The sequence below is a fragment of the Halichoeres trimaculatus genome, unplaced genomic scaffold (assembly GCF_033239565.1).
Source record: "Halichoeres trimaculatus isolate MK-OKI-2021-1 unplaced genomic scaffold, fHalTri1.1 fHalTri1_scaffold_23, whole genome shotgun sequence".
Classification (NCBI taxonomy): Eukaryota; Metazoa; Chordata; class Actinopteri; order Labriformes; family Labridae; genus Halichoeres; species Halichoeres trimaculatus.
This window is the reverse complement of record NW_027437201.1, coordinates 14,047,336-14,063,593: the sequence shown is the minus strand read 5'-3', so window position 1 is coordinate 14,063,593 and position 16,258 is coordinate 14,047,336. Positions and strand designations below refer to the sequence as shown.

At 41.4% G+C, this 16,258-nt stretch overlaps 2 protein-coding genes across 2 annotated transcripts; one reads left to right on the top strand and one right to left on the bottom strand.

Annotated features, from left to right (window-relative positions):
- The first annotated feature begins 274 nt into the window (after window positions 1–274).
- On the top strand, window positions 275–5,359 carry dcxr (dicarbonyl/L-xylulose reductase). The gene is made up of 9 exons (XM_074663481.1): window positions 275–429; window positions 620–692; window positions 2,745–2,842; window positions 3,145–3,299; window positions 3,381–3,423; window positions 3,541–3,640; window positions 3,913–3,977; window positions 4,352–4,469; window positions 5,140–5,359. Exons 2-9 carry the CDS (start codon window positions 641–643, stop codon window positions 5,241–5,243), a joined length of 735 nt encoding a protein of 244 aa, XP_074519582.1. The 5' UTR covers window positions 275–429; window positions 620–640; the 3' UTR covers window positions 5,244–5,359.
- Window positions 5,360–6,201: 842 nt separating this feature from the next.
- rac3b (Rac family small GTPase 3b) lies at window positions 6,202–15,867 on the bottom strand. Its single transcript, XM_074662772.1, has 6 exons — window positions 15,706–15,867; window positions 11,388–11,459; window positions 10,298–10,415; window positions 9,977–10,039; window positions 9,261–9,420; window positions 6,202–9,128 (listed from the first exon to the last, which is right to left on the bottom strand). Exons 1-6 carry the CDS (start codon window positions 15,738–15,740, stop codon window positions 8,998–9,000), a joined length of 579 nt encoding a protein of 192 aa, XP_074518873.1. The 5' UTR covers window positions 15,741–15,867; the 3' UTR covers window positions 6,202–8,997.
- Between the last annotated feature and the right edge of the window lie 391 nt (window positions 15,868–16,258).

Genomic DNA, 16,258 nt, shown 5'->3' with positions numbered 1-16,258 from the left:
AAAGTATTATTACTGTAAAATCATATGATTGGTTGACGCTAACCTTTAGCTAGAAAGCTTCCCTTCCCCAACTTTTACATGAATTTTTATGAGCTATCAGTCAAAAACGTTTTAATTAAAAGGAGAAACTTTTGAAACAAAGGTAGTTTGTTTAACTGTACCAATCTAATTTGGCTCATTTTCCCTCACCTAGGAAATATTTCTGAGTGGGGACTTCATATGTTCTGATGTTAGGTGGACTGATCAATAAATCCACCTTGGTCAGATCATTTCAGCCACTTCACAGTGACTCTGCAAGACTAACCTGGAACAAAAACAGCTTTTTCCAACTTTTGGTGGAAGTTTAACCTTTGAGTCCTGCAGAGCTCCGTGTGATCCGCCTCCTGCAGCCTGCAGCTCGGATAAAGAGCTCAGTCCGCCGCCCAGCAGGTAAGATGATCTACTTTCTCTTCACATGTTCAATTTTCAGCGTTTGACTACATGTAAAAGTGAAGGAGGATTTAATAGAAAGATCAAGACGCTGCACAGACATGAAGCAGTCACGTGACTCTCCATGTGACCTCCCTGCAGCTCTTTTCCTGTAGTTCATTTTCTCGACTTGTGGTGTTCTTACGAACAGCTGATCTCTGCAGGAGCGACCATGGAGATTTCATTTACAGGCAAACGGGCTCTGGTGACAGGAGCAGGGAAAGGTAAAGATCCATTTAGTTACTCAGAAAGTGAGCACACTGACACCAACAGGCTGCACAAACACACACATCCTCAGCTTCGGTTCTGCACACACACATACACACACAGGAGTGTTTACAGCACAGCAGAAAAAAACTTTGAGCAATCATATCACATTTAATGTTTTATTTAATATATTAGTTTCCATGTCAGAAGAAGTTAGATCACATTTTTGCTTCATACAAAAACAGCCACGAAGATTATTTTTTTTAAAAATCTGCTACTGTTAAGTTGTATGTCTGATGTTTACTTCACTTGATCTGAAATAACTGAATGTCTTCTTATAAGCCCCGCCCCTTTCTTTCAATCTGAAAGCTGTAGACATAACCATTTGATGCCTTGCAAAAGAATAAGTTGTTCTTATTTCAAATCAAACTCTGAAAAAAAAAATTCACATTTTCCAAGAATTTTTTTTAAAGTTACTCATATTTAGTTTGGGTTTGACTTGGGAAAAGCAAACACTCCGCAGCCCACACTTCATTAAGTTGCATGTAGTGCAAACACATCACAGCTTTGTATTTCAGTTTTTCCATAGGTTAAAAAGGTCAGTTGATATATACGCTAAAGTTTATTCAAAGAAGTCTCAAACAAAGTATAATACAACACACCAGGGTTAAAATTTAGGAGCTACAACAAAAAGACATTAAGCACTTGGATCTCTCCTAACGTGAAAATTATGCATTCAAAATTTTTTCCATAACACTTTACAAACCACAAAAGAACAAGTTTCGCGAAACTTGCAACTCGAAAAGTTGCAATAGCGCCACCTACTGTTTTGGTGTGTGCTTGTGGATCAATCAGTTGTTCTTAAATCCTAAATGAGAAGTGTTCTGTTTTTATGTTTTTATGTTTTTAGCAGTTTTTCCCAATACATACACTTTATTTTATTGCCTTCCTTAAGAGGACTTTGAGGAAACGTAGGACAAAGTAGGCACACTGTGCTTACAACAAATATTAAAGAAAGTTTTTATATAGTGCATTTCAGGACATTAAAGCTAAAAACAAATGAAACTAAAAACTAAAAGCAACAAAAATTGGCAAAAACTCTGACAGCATTCATTTGGCAATGTGTAAATCATCATTTTGTTAGCACAGTTACTCATCGTTCTCGGTTAACCAAAAAACAACCAAACGACAACCCACCCAATGTTGTGTGAAGGTAGGACTGCAACCACTGGAGAACGTTTCTGTTCTCTTTACGTTAAGGGAACGTAAGGCTTTGTGTGGTTTCAGTGTAACCAAGGAGGAACGTTCTCCTAACATTAGATCTTGGTTTGGTTCTAACTAACCTTTAGACAACCAAAAGCTAACATTCCCTTTACGTTCTGTGTTACTAGGATCCTCTTGAGGCCTCTGAAAATGAATGAATAATAACTGTATACTAGGTTGATAGAAAGAAAGTTGTGCAATGAATTATTAAGTTTGAGTCCCAAGATGATGGAAGATAAATTCTCCAAATGACTGGATAAAGAAAAACTGAGTAAAATTTTTACAACTGAAGTCATGATTTGGTCTTCCATTGGTCATTATAACTAAGAAATTCATGTCAATCATAACTTTCTGATAGTAGTAACTGCTTTGAGAAATTTATTACTGTTTTCTCTGTCAGATTCAGGCACAAATCAATCAACTCTCAGTTCCTTTCCTCTGTATTAGTCTCAAAGTTCAACACCTTAGTATGAACTTCATGTATTAAAATCAGAGCCCTACTATAGAAACAAAATCAAACGTTTTTGATTAAAAAAAAAAAAAAGAACAGATAAAATCTGAGCTGAGAGTTGGTCACTCCGGCACAAAGATGGAGAGAAAGAGAGGAGTTTAAAGGGCTTTGTTGTCCATGTGGTGCAGTGTGTTGGAGCCTGAGATGTGTGGAATGTGTGTGTGTGTGTGTGTGTGTGTGTGTGTGTGTGTGTGTGTGTGTGTGTGTGTGTGTGTGTGTGTGTGTCAGCTCTGGTGTCACAGCGGCACCTCTCACTCTAATAAGTCTTTGTGTTTATGGATGTTTGCTGTCTCAGGCATCGGCAGGGCCACAGCTCTGGCTCTGGCACGCTGCGGGGCAAAGGTCACGGCGGTCACACGCACGCAGGCCGACCTGAACACTTTGGTGCAGGAGGTAAGAAGCCTGCCCCGCTCCACCCGTGACCTCTGACCTCTCCATATTCCTCTCTGTTTTATCTTTCCCATTGTTCTCTCATTCCATCATTCCACTCATTATCATCTGATGTGCGTGTCTTGCCTCCACCCGCTGCTCTCTTCTTCTTCTATTGTTGCTCCTCTTCAGCTTCATCACATTGTTGTGTTCCTGAAGCTAAAACACTTTTGTGATTTATGCTTTTTTTTTTACCTTCATAAACAGAGCTGTCATCCAATATTAACGCAGTAGAATAAATAAAGATCTTAAAAATCTGTTTCCAGAGTGCATCCATCACTCCAGTGTGTGTGGACCTGGCAGACTGGGGGGCCACAGAGGCGGCTCTGAAGGACGTCGGCCCCATCGATCTGCTGGTGAACAACGCTGCCTATGCTACCCTGCAGTCATTTCTGGAGGTCACACCTGACGAGTTTGACCAGTAAGACAGATTTCAACAACAAAAACAAAAGAGTTTATAAATGAATTTGTCAACCTGTCTGTTTCTTCTCTTCACTTTCAGGTCATTTAATGTGAACGTGAAAGCTGCTCTTCATGTTGCCCAGGTACATTAACACCTCTTTACATGCATGGTTGATACTCTTAGTTGAGATAAGCTCCTGCCCCTACCATCTAATCCCAAATAAGATCATGAACGTGTGTAATGATTGTCGTTCACACAGATTGTAGCTCGTGGCATGAAGGCCCGAGGATCAGGAGGCTCCATCATCAATGTGTCCAGCCAGGCATCTCAGTGCGCCCTCAAAGATCACTCTGTCTACTGTAAGTAACACACTGGAAACTCTGTGAAGACCTTAAATTCTGTCTAATCATGGACTTAAAATCAGAAATACGCACATCCTTTTGATTCAAACGTTTATGTCCATGCTAAAGTCCTACGCCAGGGTTCTTTCTCATGACCAGCAGGTGGCGACTCTGCTGCCAAAAAGTGAGCTCCATATGAAAACAGTTTTAAAAAATGACTCTTCTGTCTCAGATTTATTGCCTGAGTGAGTGCTAATGGTCTTATTCACAACTTTTCTGTTGTCGTCCAGGTGCTACTAAAGGAGCTCTGGACATGCTGACTAAAGTGATGGCTCTAGAGCTGGGACCCTACCAGGTAAACATTATCCTACCCAACATGAGCAACACAGTTGTTTAGAACGGGACCACCAGAGACCACAGAGACCCCACATTCTACCACAAAACATCTGATAATGGGAAGATAAACCAGGAAATTATTAAAACTTTCCTGCATTGTGCAACATGGATAAGCCTATGTGCTGGACACATCTTTTACCTATGAGATTATCTAATACTTACACCTTTGTTGTTTAAGGTTTTACTAAAGGTGAATTCTAAATACAGAAAGCTAATAATGAAAAAAAAAAAACTACTCAGGTGAAGCTTTCTGAAAAACTGAAAAATAAAACAACAAAAATAGTCAGACATTCAGGAAGAGAAGAATGCTAATGGTGTTTGTGTTGTGATCAGATCCGTGTGAACACTGTGAACCCCACTGTGGTGATGACTGAAATGGGTCGTCTTGGCTGGAGTGACCCTGAAAAATCCAGGACCATGATGTCGCGGATCCCTCTGGGCCGCTTTGCAGGTCAGATACCTCAGGTTTTTAAACTGTACCTTCTGATGTGTGACTTCCTTTGTGCATCTGATTGTGTGCATCTTCCTTTGTGCGCCTGTGGCTCCTCCACAGAATGTGTCTCAACAGACTTTCTAATAAAATCGAATGAAATGTCACAAATCCCATCTGCATGAAAGCATTTAGATTTTAAAGCCTGAGACTTCTGATAAGGCTGCTGGAATGCAAAAATCTCTTTCACCGTGTTTAGATTAATGAGCCTCTCCTAGTAGTAAAAGTTTTCCACCTCTGCATGAAAGAAATAGACAATGTCCAAAAGCTGCTATGCTCCATCTGACAGTTCATACCAGGCTGCTGACAAGGAGACGGATGGTTTATTGAGATTCAGGAATGTCGATTCAGTCCTGGTGGTGAAACAATGGAGCGACTCTTCCCCCCACGCTGGAGTTTAGTGGCCTTGGAGAAGGATCATTATGTCCTCTTATATCTGAATGAGAGCCGCTCTCAGAGCAGAGCGTGCACAGTCGTCTGGTTTGTTCATGATGTTGAACAGGATCCTGAGCTGCAGCTATAGTTAGAATCTGTTTCTCATGTTGCTGCAGTGTATGCATGTGCATAATCTTTTGAGTAACAACAGTGTGTTGAGCAAGCTTTCTGAATGTGTTTCTGTGTGTGCGTGCAGAGGTGGAGGACGTGGTGAACAGTATTTTATTCCTGCTGAGTGATAAGAGCAGCATGACGAACGGCGTCGCTCTGCCAGTGGATGGAGGTTTCTTGTCCTGTTAACCAGACTCGTCTCAGCTGAGGAGGAAAAAACTACAAGTACCATCAGTCCTATGCGTCAACAATGATGTGAAAACAGAGATCAACTTTATAGTCATTAAACCTTCACCTGACTCTGACTGGTTTCTATCATTTGTTCTTCTGTTCAAGGCTGTTTGCTGTGAAAGAAACATTCTTGTCTCGAAGTCTGTGAGCTGGGACTTTACTTTATTTTAGAACAAATAATGGGATTTACTGATACTGAGACACTCACGTTGAATTAGACTGATTATCCATGCATCAAAAAGGGACAGGGCAATGGAACTAGAGAAGTAAAGCATCAACACAAAAAGGTAAAACCTACTTATTACTCAATGCATGCCCACATATTGTGGCCATATGCTACTGGATTTGAGTTTTGTCTGTTTTGTGTTGAGATTCTTCCACACTCTCTGAATCCTTAAATATTACGGACTGTATGTGATGAAATCCACTAATACTAATGTTCTAATATAAATAGTTGAGAGAAGTTTCTCCAGGTGACTTTTCAGTTTTTTGTCCCTTCACATTAAAAAAATGTGTTGCTAGAATAAAATTTAAAAGAGTTGATATTTCTAAGTTCAGTTTTAACATTTTATATGTTGTTGTTGTATTTTTTCCAATTAAATAAAGATTCAAAGTATTTGCAATCCCCAAAATTGAGCTTTCATCAAATTTGTTTATGTTCAAACTCCTTTTCTATGAACTTTGAGAATTAGATGAATGAAAAAGATTATTTCTACAGGCGTTCAATCCAAAATGACAACAAAGATGAAATACTTTTAACACGTAATCATTTGAATCTCCAGGACTTATTATATTTGTTTATTAACTCATAATTTGAGCTTGGCCTCGGCTGTCCACTGGTTGATCTTGGCGTCTGGATTTATATGTAGAAAAAAAATAAAGTTTTAGTGCACAAAAACCACCACAGACAGCAGACTTCCTTACATATACATTTGTATTTAGTATACAAAAAATTGAAATATTTCACCACACAGACATGTGAAGTAATAAAAAATAAGACAAACAGTTGGAACAAGTATACAAGTCATCTTACATTACATACGTACATGGCCAATGCATTTCATCATACAGCCTCTCCTAAGAATTACAGTGGGTCAAAGAACCAGAGAACTTCCATGCAATAGTAGATTAGAATTTTTCGCTGTTTCTCAGCTACATTTGGACACCTCAGCTATTAGGCAGGACCACAACACACGAGTCGACCACACAGTTTGCTATGCCAACCAAAGACAGCGTGACGGAGTGGACTGCAGTGCTGCGTCTCGCCACAGGGGGGAGACAGACACACTGCAGGCCTGCAACCATACAGAAATGCATGTCATAAAGGTGCAAACTCCACAGAGATTGGCTCCTTTATTGTACACTGTTAGCAACACTTCTAACTTCAACATGAGCGACTATAATCCCTTTAGTTTCAATTGTTTTAGTTTTAAGAGCTAAATATTCAGGTACATGTAGATAGATATTCATAACGCATTCCTTTTCTAATGATTATTCTGTACATCACCAGATGTCATTAATATCCATTTTTTTCTTTCTTTATGTCCACAGATTATTGAAAAGTCTTGTGTATTATTTACTACAATACAATATGAAATCGTACCAAAAACTGGACACTAAAAAACTTGGCTTAAAACAATACTGTCGTTTATGCACTACCCCAAACTGTCAAAGAGCCGTCTCACTGATACCGACGTGTGCTCGTCCACACACACACCAGTGTTCATAAACACGCCTGTGACACACACACACACACACATCCACACACACATACACTCACACACAGAGGAACAGAGACAAGATCTAAACGATGGGATAAATTAAGACAGAATATTTTAAGACCCATGCAAGCTCCTCCACCCCCAGAGGCAGAACTCAGGCAGCAAGGTTGTACAGCCCCCACGTTTGGCATGCTCGTCCATCACATGTTCACAGTTAGATGAAGTTACCCAGAGACACCTGACTTAGATCAGATGTTCTTTTATTTTAAAGGAGGAAAGGAACAAACCAGACTGCACAGGTTGACGAAAAACCATTTTCAGTTTAACAGAACTTATTTCAAATGATCTGCATTAAAAGATCACTTTCTACGTTTGGTTCAAAGACTTGAGTATGCTGAGCTGAAAGCTGAATTCTGACCCTTTAAAAGCGGTATTCAACTCAGTCTTTCACTAAGAGAACTTTAATGCTGCTGAGGCTGAAAGCTCTTCAATTCAAGGTGGTTGACCTGAAAGGTTTTTTTTGAACTGCTTGAAAAGGGTCAAAAAATGAGCCTTCACACTCAAACTTAGAGTATGCTTAAAGTTAAAAGTCTTGTCTCTTAAATAGGATTTCTAGAGGAACATATTTATGGTGCTGCTCTTCCTTTCTATCAGTATTAGTGATATTGTACTCACTAAATAATCTCCTTAGATGTCTTGAGCGCAAAAAGCAACAGCAGTCAGCATCCTGTCTTCAATTGTCCTTTTAAAGTTTAGTTCCTGCAATGATTTGGTATTAATCTGCATTTTGCAAGTCGAAATAACCCAAGACATGTATGTATATAAAGAAGTTGGAAAATCTTTGAGCCCTGACAAGAGAAGCTGATGTTGTCACCTGTATTCTCTGCAATGGCCACTAGGGGGTGAATCCCCTTGTTAAATTACAAATTGTACTATCTATGGGCAAAGAAGTTACCACTTCGTTTTTTGAATTTTATGATTTCAGTTACTAGTTACAAGGCTTTTTCAAACAAAAAAGTTGACAATTTGTTGGATTAAAGTCCAATTTAGAGTTCAAGAAGGAGCCAGATGTTCATTTGTCAATGAGTGTATTTGTTTACAGCCTCTAGGGTGATTTTGGCTGGATTGGGATTGATAAATTAGAAATCTTTTACTCAGTCTAGAGGAGTCCAATCTATATCAAGTCTTTAACAGAGTCAGAGTGATAAGTCCAGCTCTAACATACAGTTTGGGATTTTTACCACATTTTAAACCTCTAATTATTGGGCTTCAAATCAATTTGCTGAAGCTGCTCAAAAGCACTTTCTAGTTTCCTTAGGTGTTATGTTCTTAAACCTTAGAGTTTGTGAGTACAACATCATACTGATTAGTAGCAAAAACCTTTAAATGAATCCTAGTTTAGTAAATAACAGGAGTTTCTATTTCATACAGGGTCTCATCTCTCACACAGGACAGCGTGCTCTATCAGTGAAGCTCAGTGAAAGCAGGACGTAGAGATAGGTCTGTACAAACAGATCTCTGTGTTCATGCTGGTAGTTTGTGTTCACATGCTGATCTCAGATCAGGAGCTGAGGGTAACTTCAGACCTGAAGGCGTTTTCACAGTTCACTTTCTATTTAAGTCGACACTGCATTAAATCAAGCAAGCATGGCTGAGAAAGAAGAGATGTTGTGGTATGGAGACAAGAAATAGAAACCTTTGTCAGCCCTCATGGCAACTTGATGTTGTTCTAAGAGTACAAAGTAGGTGGACAGTAACTGTCTTTCACAGAGAACCTATGAACCTATTCAGTAATGGTAAAAAAATCCAATTAAGTATTGGCTCTTGTCACCAATATCGCTTTGAAAAAACATCAATATAAAGAAAGCAATCTCAGCAGTGCACACTCACTCTCACTAGTTTTCTCTCTCATCCTCTCAGAGAAGTAGTGTTTGTTGTTGTTGTTGTTGTTCATGGTGATGTAGTGTAAGTGTTTACGCGGTGTTTCCCCCTCAGAACATGGTGCACCGTTTACCCCTCTTCTTCACGGGCGGAGGGCAGAGCACGGCTCGGATGGCCTCGTCGAATACCGTCTTCAGGCCTCGCTGGGTCAGAGCCGAGCACTCCAGGTACTTCACTGCCCCTGTGGGAGGAAGAGGGCATGATGGGAAAAAATCTCAAACTGCTTCCAGTGGGTTAGGCTTAGTTGGGCTACAGAATCACACCACAGCAGCTCTCAGGTATGATATGACATCAGCGGCACACGCAGCCTCACCGATCTCTCTGGCCATGGCCAGGCCCTGTGGGTAAGTGATAGGGGACAGCTTCTTGTCCCGCAGCCTCTCGATGGTGTCCTTGTCATCCCGCAGATCCAGCTTGGTGCCCACCAGGATGATGGGTGTGTTGGGGCAGTGGTGTCTCACCTCAGGGTACCACTGACACACCACACACACAAACACACATAGATGTATGCATATAGAAAGGACGGAGTCAGTGAGAAAGGAGAAGGAAAATAGTTAGTGCCTTTCCATGGTGGAATTCATTAAACTGTGAGAGGTGGAAGTAGATTTTAATAGGTCTGTGTGAATGGAAGCACAGTGGTATGAAACCAAAACATCCTCAGGCAAAGAAAGCCCCGATCACATGACTTCATGAGGACCAGAAGCATTCAGACTCTGCAGAGAGGGGTGTCAGACCTTCAAACGTGTGATTTCATCTGAGAGCGTCTTATGATGCTCAGCAGACCAAACCACTGCCGGCCGTTCCCCTCCCTCTGCAGAGCCTCTGACCCGTTCAGACCTCGCCTCACAACAGGTCTCTGTGCTGAACCCCCTCAGGAGGGTCAGCTCAAACTCAGACAGTTATGAGGCGAGGTCAGAGCAGCTCAGGGCGGTGCTGTGATAAACCAGGTGGAGCAAAGATGTGCCTCCTAGTGGTCAGACTCGGCGTGGAGGGGGTAAGGGGGGGGAGTTGCTCAGTCAGCGTACTGACCTTAGCTCGGACGTTCTCAAAGGAGGCCGGACTGACCAGGGAGAAGCATATCAAGAACACATCCTGGGAGAGAACCAGAGAGACGGCTAGTTGAGATCCTGGTGTTTGTGTGTGTGTGTTTGAGTGCGTTTGTTCAAATCGTGAAGGTCAGTCTGATCTGTCAGTTGATCTACAAACTAGTGATCTATGGTGTGGCTAAAAACAGGAACACACCCTGTGTTTTTTTGAAAAGTCGTGTGTTTTTGAGGTTTCAGAAAGGACAGATCATGTGTGTGTGTGTGTTAGTGTGTGTGTGCGTCTGGGGGAAAAGGGTTTGAATACCGTCTGTGGGTAAGACAGTGGTCTGAGCCTATCGTAGTCCTCCTGTCCTGCTGTATCCCACAGGCCCAGATTCACTGGTTTCCCATCCACCATCACGTTGGCAGAGTAGTTGTCAAAGCTGTGAGAAGAGGACACCCCACTCAGTGAGATGCAATAAAGGAACAGTGCGTATACCTTTAAGCCCGAGCCTGTTTGTTATGATGATTGTATATCCAGCATAGCACAAGAAACAGGATTAAAAAAATAATCTGGGTTATCTCCCAAGAATCAGAACACCTAAAGCAAGCCAAAACCACAATATTGCTCAACAATATGAGTGTGATTTACTCAGAGCATATCAATACAGATGTTAAATTTACAAGGAAGCTTCTTGTAAATTAGCATTGTGCAAAAATCTGCACTTATTTGCAGATTGGTGCACCAAAGCAGCATCATGAAAAGTTACTGAAAGAGGTGATTGACTTTTTTTAAAATTCAACTTTAACTTTAATGATGATTTAGCACATTTTCAAATAATGTTACAAAAGACTTTTAAGTCAAGAAAAAAACAGCTTCTGATTGCTTTTGTGAAGCAGTTGCATGCTGACATGAGTCTGATCAGTTGCACTTGAAGTTTAGGTGTTATAATTCTCCATCATTGTAGCAGGAAGATGCTGCAGCTGCTTAACTAAGTCCTGCTTATTGATTTATAAAACTGATGACTCTCAAGTCTCGTGCAGATATCCTAGAGTAGGCCACTCATATCCTTTACTCGTAGAGGGGATGTCCCGATACAGATTTTCCGACTTCTGACTTGCTTTCCAAAGAGAAGTAGTCCCACACAGCGGACATGTTTGAAATGTGGCTTGAATTACAGCAGCTGTAAAGCGTGACAGTGCTGAAAACGCATGAAAACTGGATTGGTCCTGGTCACGTAACAAATTGATGCTATCCAATCCTCCAAAACTAGCCGTATCGGGCACCGATACCGTTCAGTGTATCAGATCGGGACATCCCTACCACTCAGCCCAAAATTATAGACACATCCTCTGGATCATTCTTTTAGTTATGTCAGATGTGCGTGTGTGTGTGTGTGCAGTGTGTTACTCACACAGTGGGGATGTATTCACCAGGGAAGGCATTGGTGGTGTAGCTAATCAGCAGACAGGTCTTACCCACAGCCCTGAGGAGGAGGAGGAGGAGGAGGAGGAGGAGGAGGAGGAGGAGGAGGAGGGAAACATTAACACACAGCTTAGAAATCAAACATTTAGAGACAGTTTCTGTGTTAAATGTGTTTGAGTGTGTGTGTTTGTGTGTGTGCATGTGTGTGAGTGTGTTTGCATGATTATTAGTGAGTTCAAAAGCAGGCTGTCGTCCCTTTCACTATGCCACACAGACACTGGCCTACATTCATGTTGCCTGAGGGACACAGTATCCCCCCTATGATACCCCCACCCTCCCCCACACACTCACACAAACACACACATACTCACACATCCACACACACAGACCTGCTTCTTTTGCCCACTTACAGCACAGCCCCCCCCCCCCCCCCGCTCTCCTCTTGGGCTGCACTGTACCGACAAAAGCTGCAGGGTGCCACTCACATAGGTGGTGGCATGGATGGGTATCGGCTGTGTGCTCATGCATGAGGTAATGAGTCATTTTGTGTGCACGTTGCCATGGACACCACAAATGGTGGTGACACACAGTGCCGATATGTGGGAGGGACCCATTAGGCTGATTTGAGGTCAGCGAGTGAGTTTGACTGGTCGGGATGAAGCACATGACTCAGAGCCAGAGAGGAACAGATGAAGGTGGAGATATGTGGGCAGGGAGGCTTTAAATTGTCTTTTCAGCTTCAGTAATAAAGACAACAAATACACTAAGGTCTTGTCTCTCTGCAGAAACACCTCTGTGATTTAGCATGACACTTCAATTTACGCTGGGACTGCTTTTTTTATCCTTGAACTGACGAGTCTAGAGCAGACCGTGAACAGAAGTGCTTTAAAGCTCCTATTAGCAACTTTTTTATTTGAGTTGAGTTTGGCGCCCCCTTTGGAAAAAGACCTACCTCATATCTTTTCACTGATTTCAACTTTAAAATGTGAGACCACAAGAAAAAATAAAAATAAAATAAGGCAGTAAATGAAAGCAACTTCACAAGCAATCTGTTCGTCTAACATCATCTAGCAGAAGCCGTTTCAAACACTAAGACAAGACTAAACAAATCCTTACTGGCAGTCTTACTTACTTTTGTATCTCACAAAGAGACATTCATTTTTATTTTATTCTGTTCAGCAAATAAAAAGTTGTCACGGGAATAAAAATCAGCTTTTTAACGTACCTTCTGACAACAATGAATACTGGACAAAGCAGTTTTCAGATCTCTGAGGGAGCAATTTGTCAACATGTCAAAGCCCTACTTAAAAGCAAATCTTCATTTGCAGCTTTTCGTCCTTTAAATGGAACAATCAGTTATAAAATCAACCTTAAGCTGCTTTAAATAAAAGGGTTTTGCTTTCACTAGTGTCCTACTTGCCTTTAGTTCAGACTGAATACAAAGCTTCTTATATATGATGCACAACAGCATTATGAAACTGGCTCAGTTAATCATATCTTTTGCTCTTTATTTTTTACTTATAATACCTCTGAGGCTTTCATGAAGCCTCGTAAAGAGCCGAAGCTTTCTTTCTTTTAGCGCAGAAAAAGATTTCAATCCCTGACACTTCAAACTCAGGAAATACAGAGATATCTGAAGCACCACTACACCCTGCTGATATTCATAGCTTAGGTCTGCTTTGTCAGAAATAAAATTTAAGAAGCCTGTGCTTTCTGAAGGAGACTATTTGCATCTACATGCTGTACTGTATTCAATATTTAAACTGTATTGCCGTATGTTGTGTCACCTGCTTTTCAATGCTGGTATTTCTTGAGTGAACGGCACAGCAGGTTGTCAGAGCGTGTATCCAAATGTCATGTCAAGTGACGAGTAATGTTTGATGTACAAATGACACTCAATGTGAAGAGCGTCAGAGCCGACCAGCAGGGGGAGACACCACTGTTGGCAAAAGGAAGTCAGATGAGGACAGCCGCCTACTTCTCAGTGGATTTGTTACCTCAGGTATATAAGTATTGTCACGTTATATCCTTTTTCTTTTTTTAAATACAGCACAATGCTCTCTGTGCAAACTTAGCCAACACTTAGAGTAAAAATGATGATAAAGAAGCAGTATGCCTCAGGTTGTGGCTTCCTGAGTCCTGCCAACAAGAAAGAATCAAATCCTAAGCGAATCATTTGAGCCATGATGACCAATCAGCATGTATAACCCCCTGAACTCTGACTCTACCTTTTTATTATTGGAAAAAGAAAAAAAAGAAGCTTGCTTTGAGGAAATAGAGTAAGGAGGTCTGATTATTAAGAAATGAAAACTTGTCAGTCACTTTCTTTCAGTTATTGGATATGCTAGCAAGTTAGCACTGTGGCTACCAACATGCTGGCTTCACCTCACAATGTAGTCAAGCTTAGCCTTGTTTAATGATAGTAAAGAGAAGAAACTTAATATTCAAATTTGCACAAATTCTGGAAGAAAATAATTTGATCCAAATCAAATCAAATCAAATCAAGTTTATTTATAAAGCACTTTTCATACATTAAAAGAAATGCAGCACAAAGTGCTATACATGTTAAAAACAGTCCCCGCCCCCCCATTCAAACTCCACCCCAGAGCACCACCCACCCACCCACCCACACACACACATATACACACACACACACACACACACACACACACACACACACACACACACACACACACACACACATACATATGCACACACAATACATGATTTTAAATGTGTAGATAAAAAATCGTGTGGCTGAGTACAGAGGAGCCAGGTCAGGAAACGCCAGGAGGCCGACTGCACTGGGCGGCGTCCACAGTCTAAAGCTGATGGAGATGAGACATTCAACACTACAAATTAGCTAAAATGAAAAAAAGGGTAGGCTTTTCTGTAACCTTCAGTTCCTCTAAAGACCAGCATGAGAAAGTTCAAAGAGAGACGAATCTGAGAAAATAAAGCAAGTGCAAGAGTAATGACTTTTGGTCCATTATGCAAGTGTAAAATCTTCTTTCACAAAGCTTGATATTGTTATCATAAATTCTAACACGTCAGAGGAATTAGATAACAGGGCAGAGTATTTTTCAGAGTTTCATTCGGCTAACAGACACCCTGATAAGAAGTTAGTGTTGGAGCAAGTCTCTTTTTTCACCAACTTAAAAAAGCTTCTCTGTCATTATCAGTGCTTATGAATTATGGAAGCCCACTGGTATCAAAACTGGTATTAATGCTGGCTGATAGCTTTAGGACTGTGCAGCCTCACTCTTCCTATGACACTTCTTGCCCCAAGAACACAAGACAGCCCCAGCCACTATGCCAAATCCAAGGTTTTAAAAGAAAGACCAACAAAACAACTTTACATGTTTCCTCTTCTAACACTTTCAGAAGTTGCACAGCAACCTTGCAGCAAATAACACAAGAACACTTATGAAGCTTTTACCTTGTAATACCACAGCTCTGTCAATCTCCACAACCCCAGTTTTCAGGCTCCCTGTTCTCAAACCTGATGACATCATTGGTTTGTATTCAGACCCAAGACTCTCCCTCCAGATCAGACTGAGCAGGACTCAACATTAAAAGTATATTACAGTCTTTCCTGTTGTTTTTTTTAAATCATATCATTACGTGATTATGTTGATAAGTTTGAACAAAAAAGAAGAGTCCATTAAAACTGTGCAGTATTTCTGAATAGAATAACATAGAAACATGTCAAGTGACTAAAAAGCAGCTTTATACTATTCAACTTACAGTCAAATCTAGCAGTCATGCAAGCTGTGACTCCCATCTGCAGCCTGTTCTTATATTCCCATGCACTGACATAAATGGCAGGGTTTTATTCTGCACCTAGCAGTGCTATTAACACTTAAATGTGGATCATCCTGCAAAGTATTGAACACACATGATACCTAAAGAGTGCTGAATGCAGTAAGAAAGGCACAATGTGAGCAGAACTAGGGCAGCGGGGCCTGTTTGCTACTGACAGGGCCACAAATTCCTCAGCGTGCATCAGCACTTCAGCCTGCCTCCAGTGGCCTACGAGGCGTGTAGGTGTTCCCCGATAGCATCATGAGGCGCCCTGCTCCCACCAGATAAATGAACCGGAGCGACTCCACAATGCCTGTAACGCGTTCACAACGCCAACAGCTGAGGAAAGCGAGCGTTTGCACAAGAGAACAGAAAAGCTGGGCGAACGACAATTTGGTGAGCCCCAGCCCATTTTCCTACATAGCATCCTCCCATCATTCATCCATCCGTGGACTCTCCACTGGTGTAAAAACGCGGCTGCCGCCGTGTTTCTGCGCTCTTACCCGTCGCCCACCACCACACATTTGATCGCCTGCATTTTGGCCGGAGCTGGAGGCTTTCAGGGAGCCGGCGCTGGTGCTTCAATAGATCCGACAGTCTGCGCTGAGGTCTCGGATGAGAGCAGCGGGCCAGTCCGCTCGGCGATGGAGCCGCAGTGAAAGGGGTCGATGACGAGCAGCACCGAGCGGTGACGGAAACTACCGAGTGGATTTAAAGAAACAGGGTCCGAGCAAGGAAAGGGAGGACTCACTTCGTGTACTTCCGTTTTCGCTGAAAATTATTTAAACGTTTATAAATCCCGATTTAGAATCACAGAGGCAACAATTGCACTGCTTTTGGTGATTTTTATTTTATTTTAATTTATTTTATTTTTTGGCTTTTCAACACATTAGCTCAACCTTAGTGTCAGTTGGAGTTAAAGTTTATATGCTGCAAACCAACATTTCAGCATCTAATCTAGCCTCCCGATTCTTTGTTTTTATTTCTTCATATCTTATCCAACTACCTTTACTTTGATTTTTGAAAAAATAGCCTAGCTCTAGAAATTATGCAAAT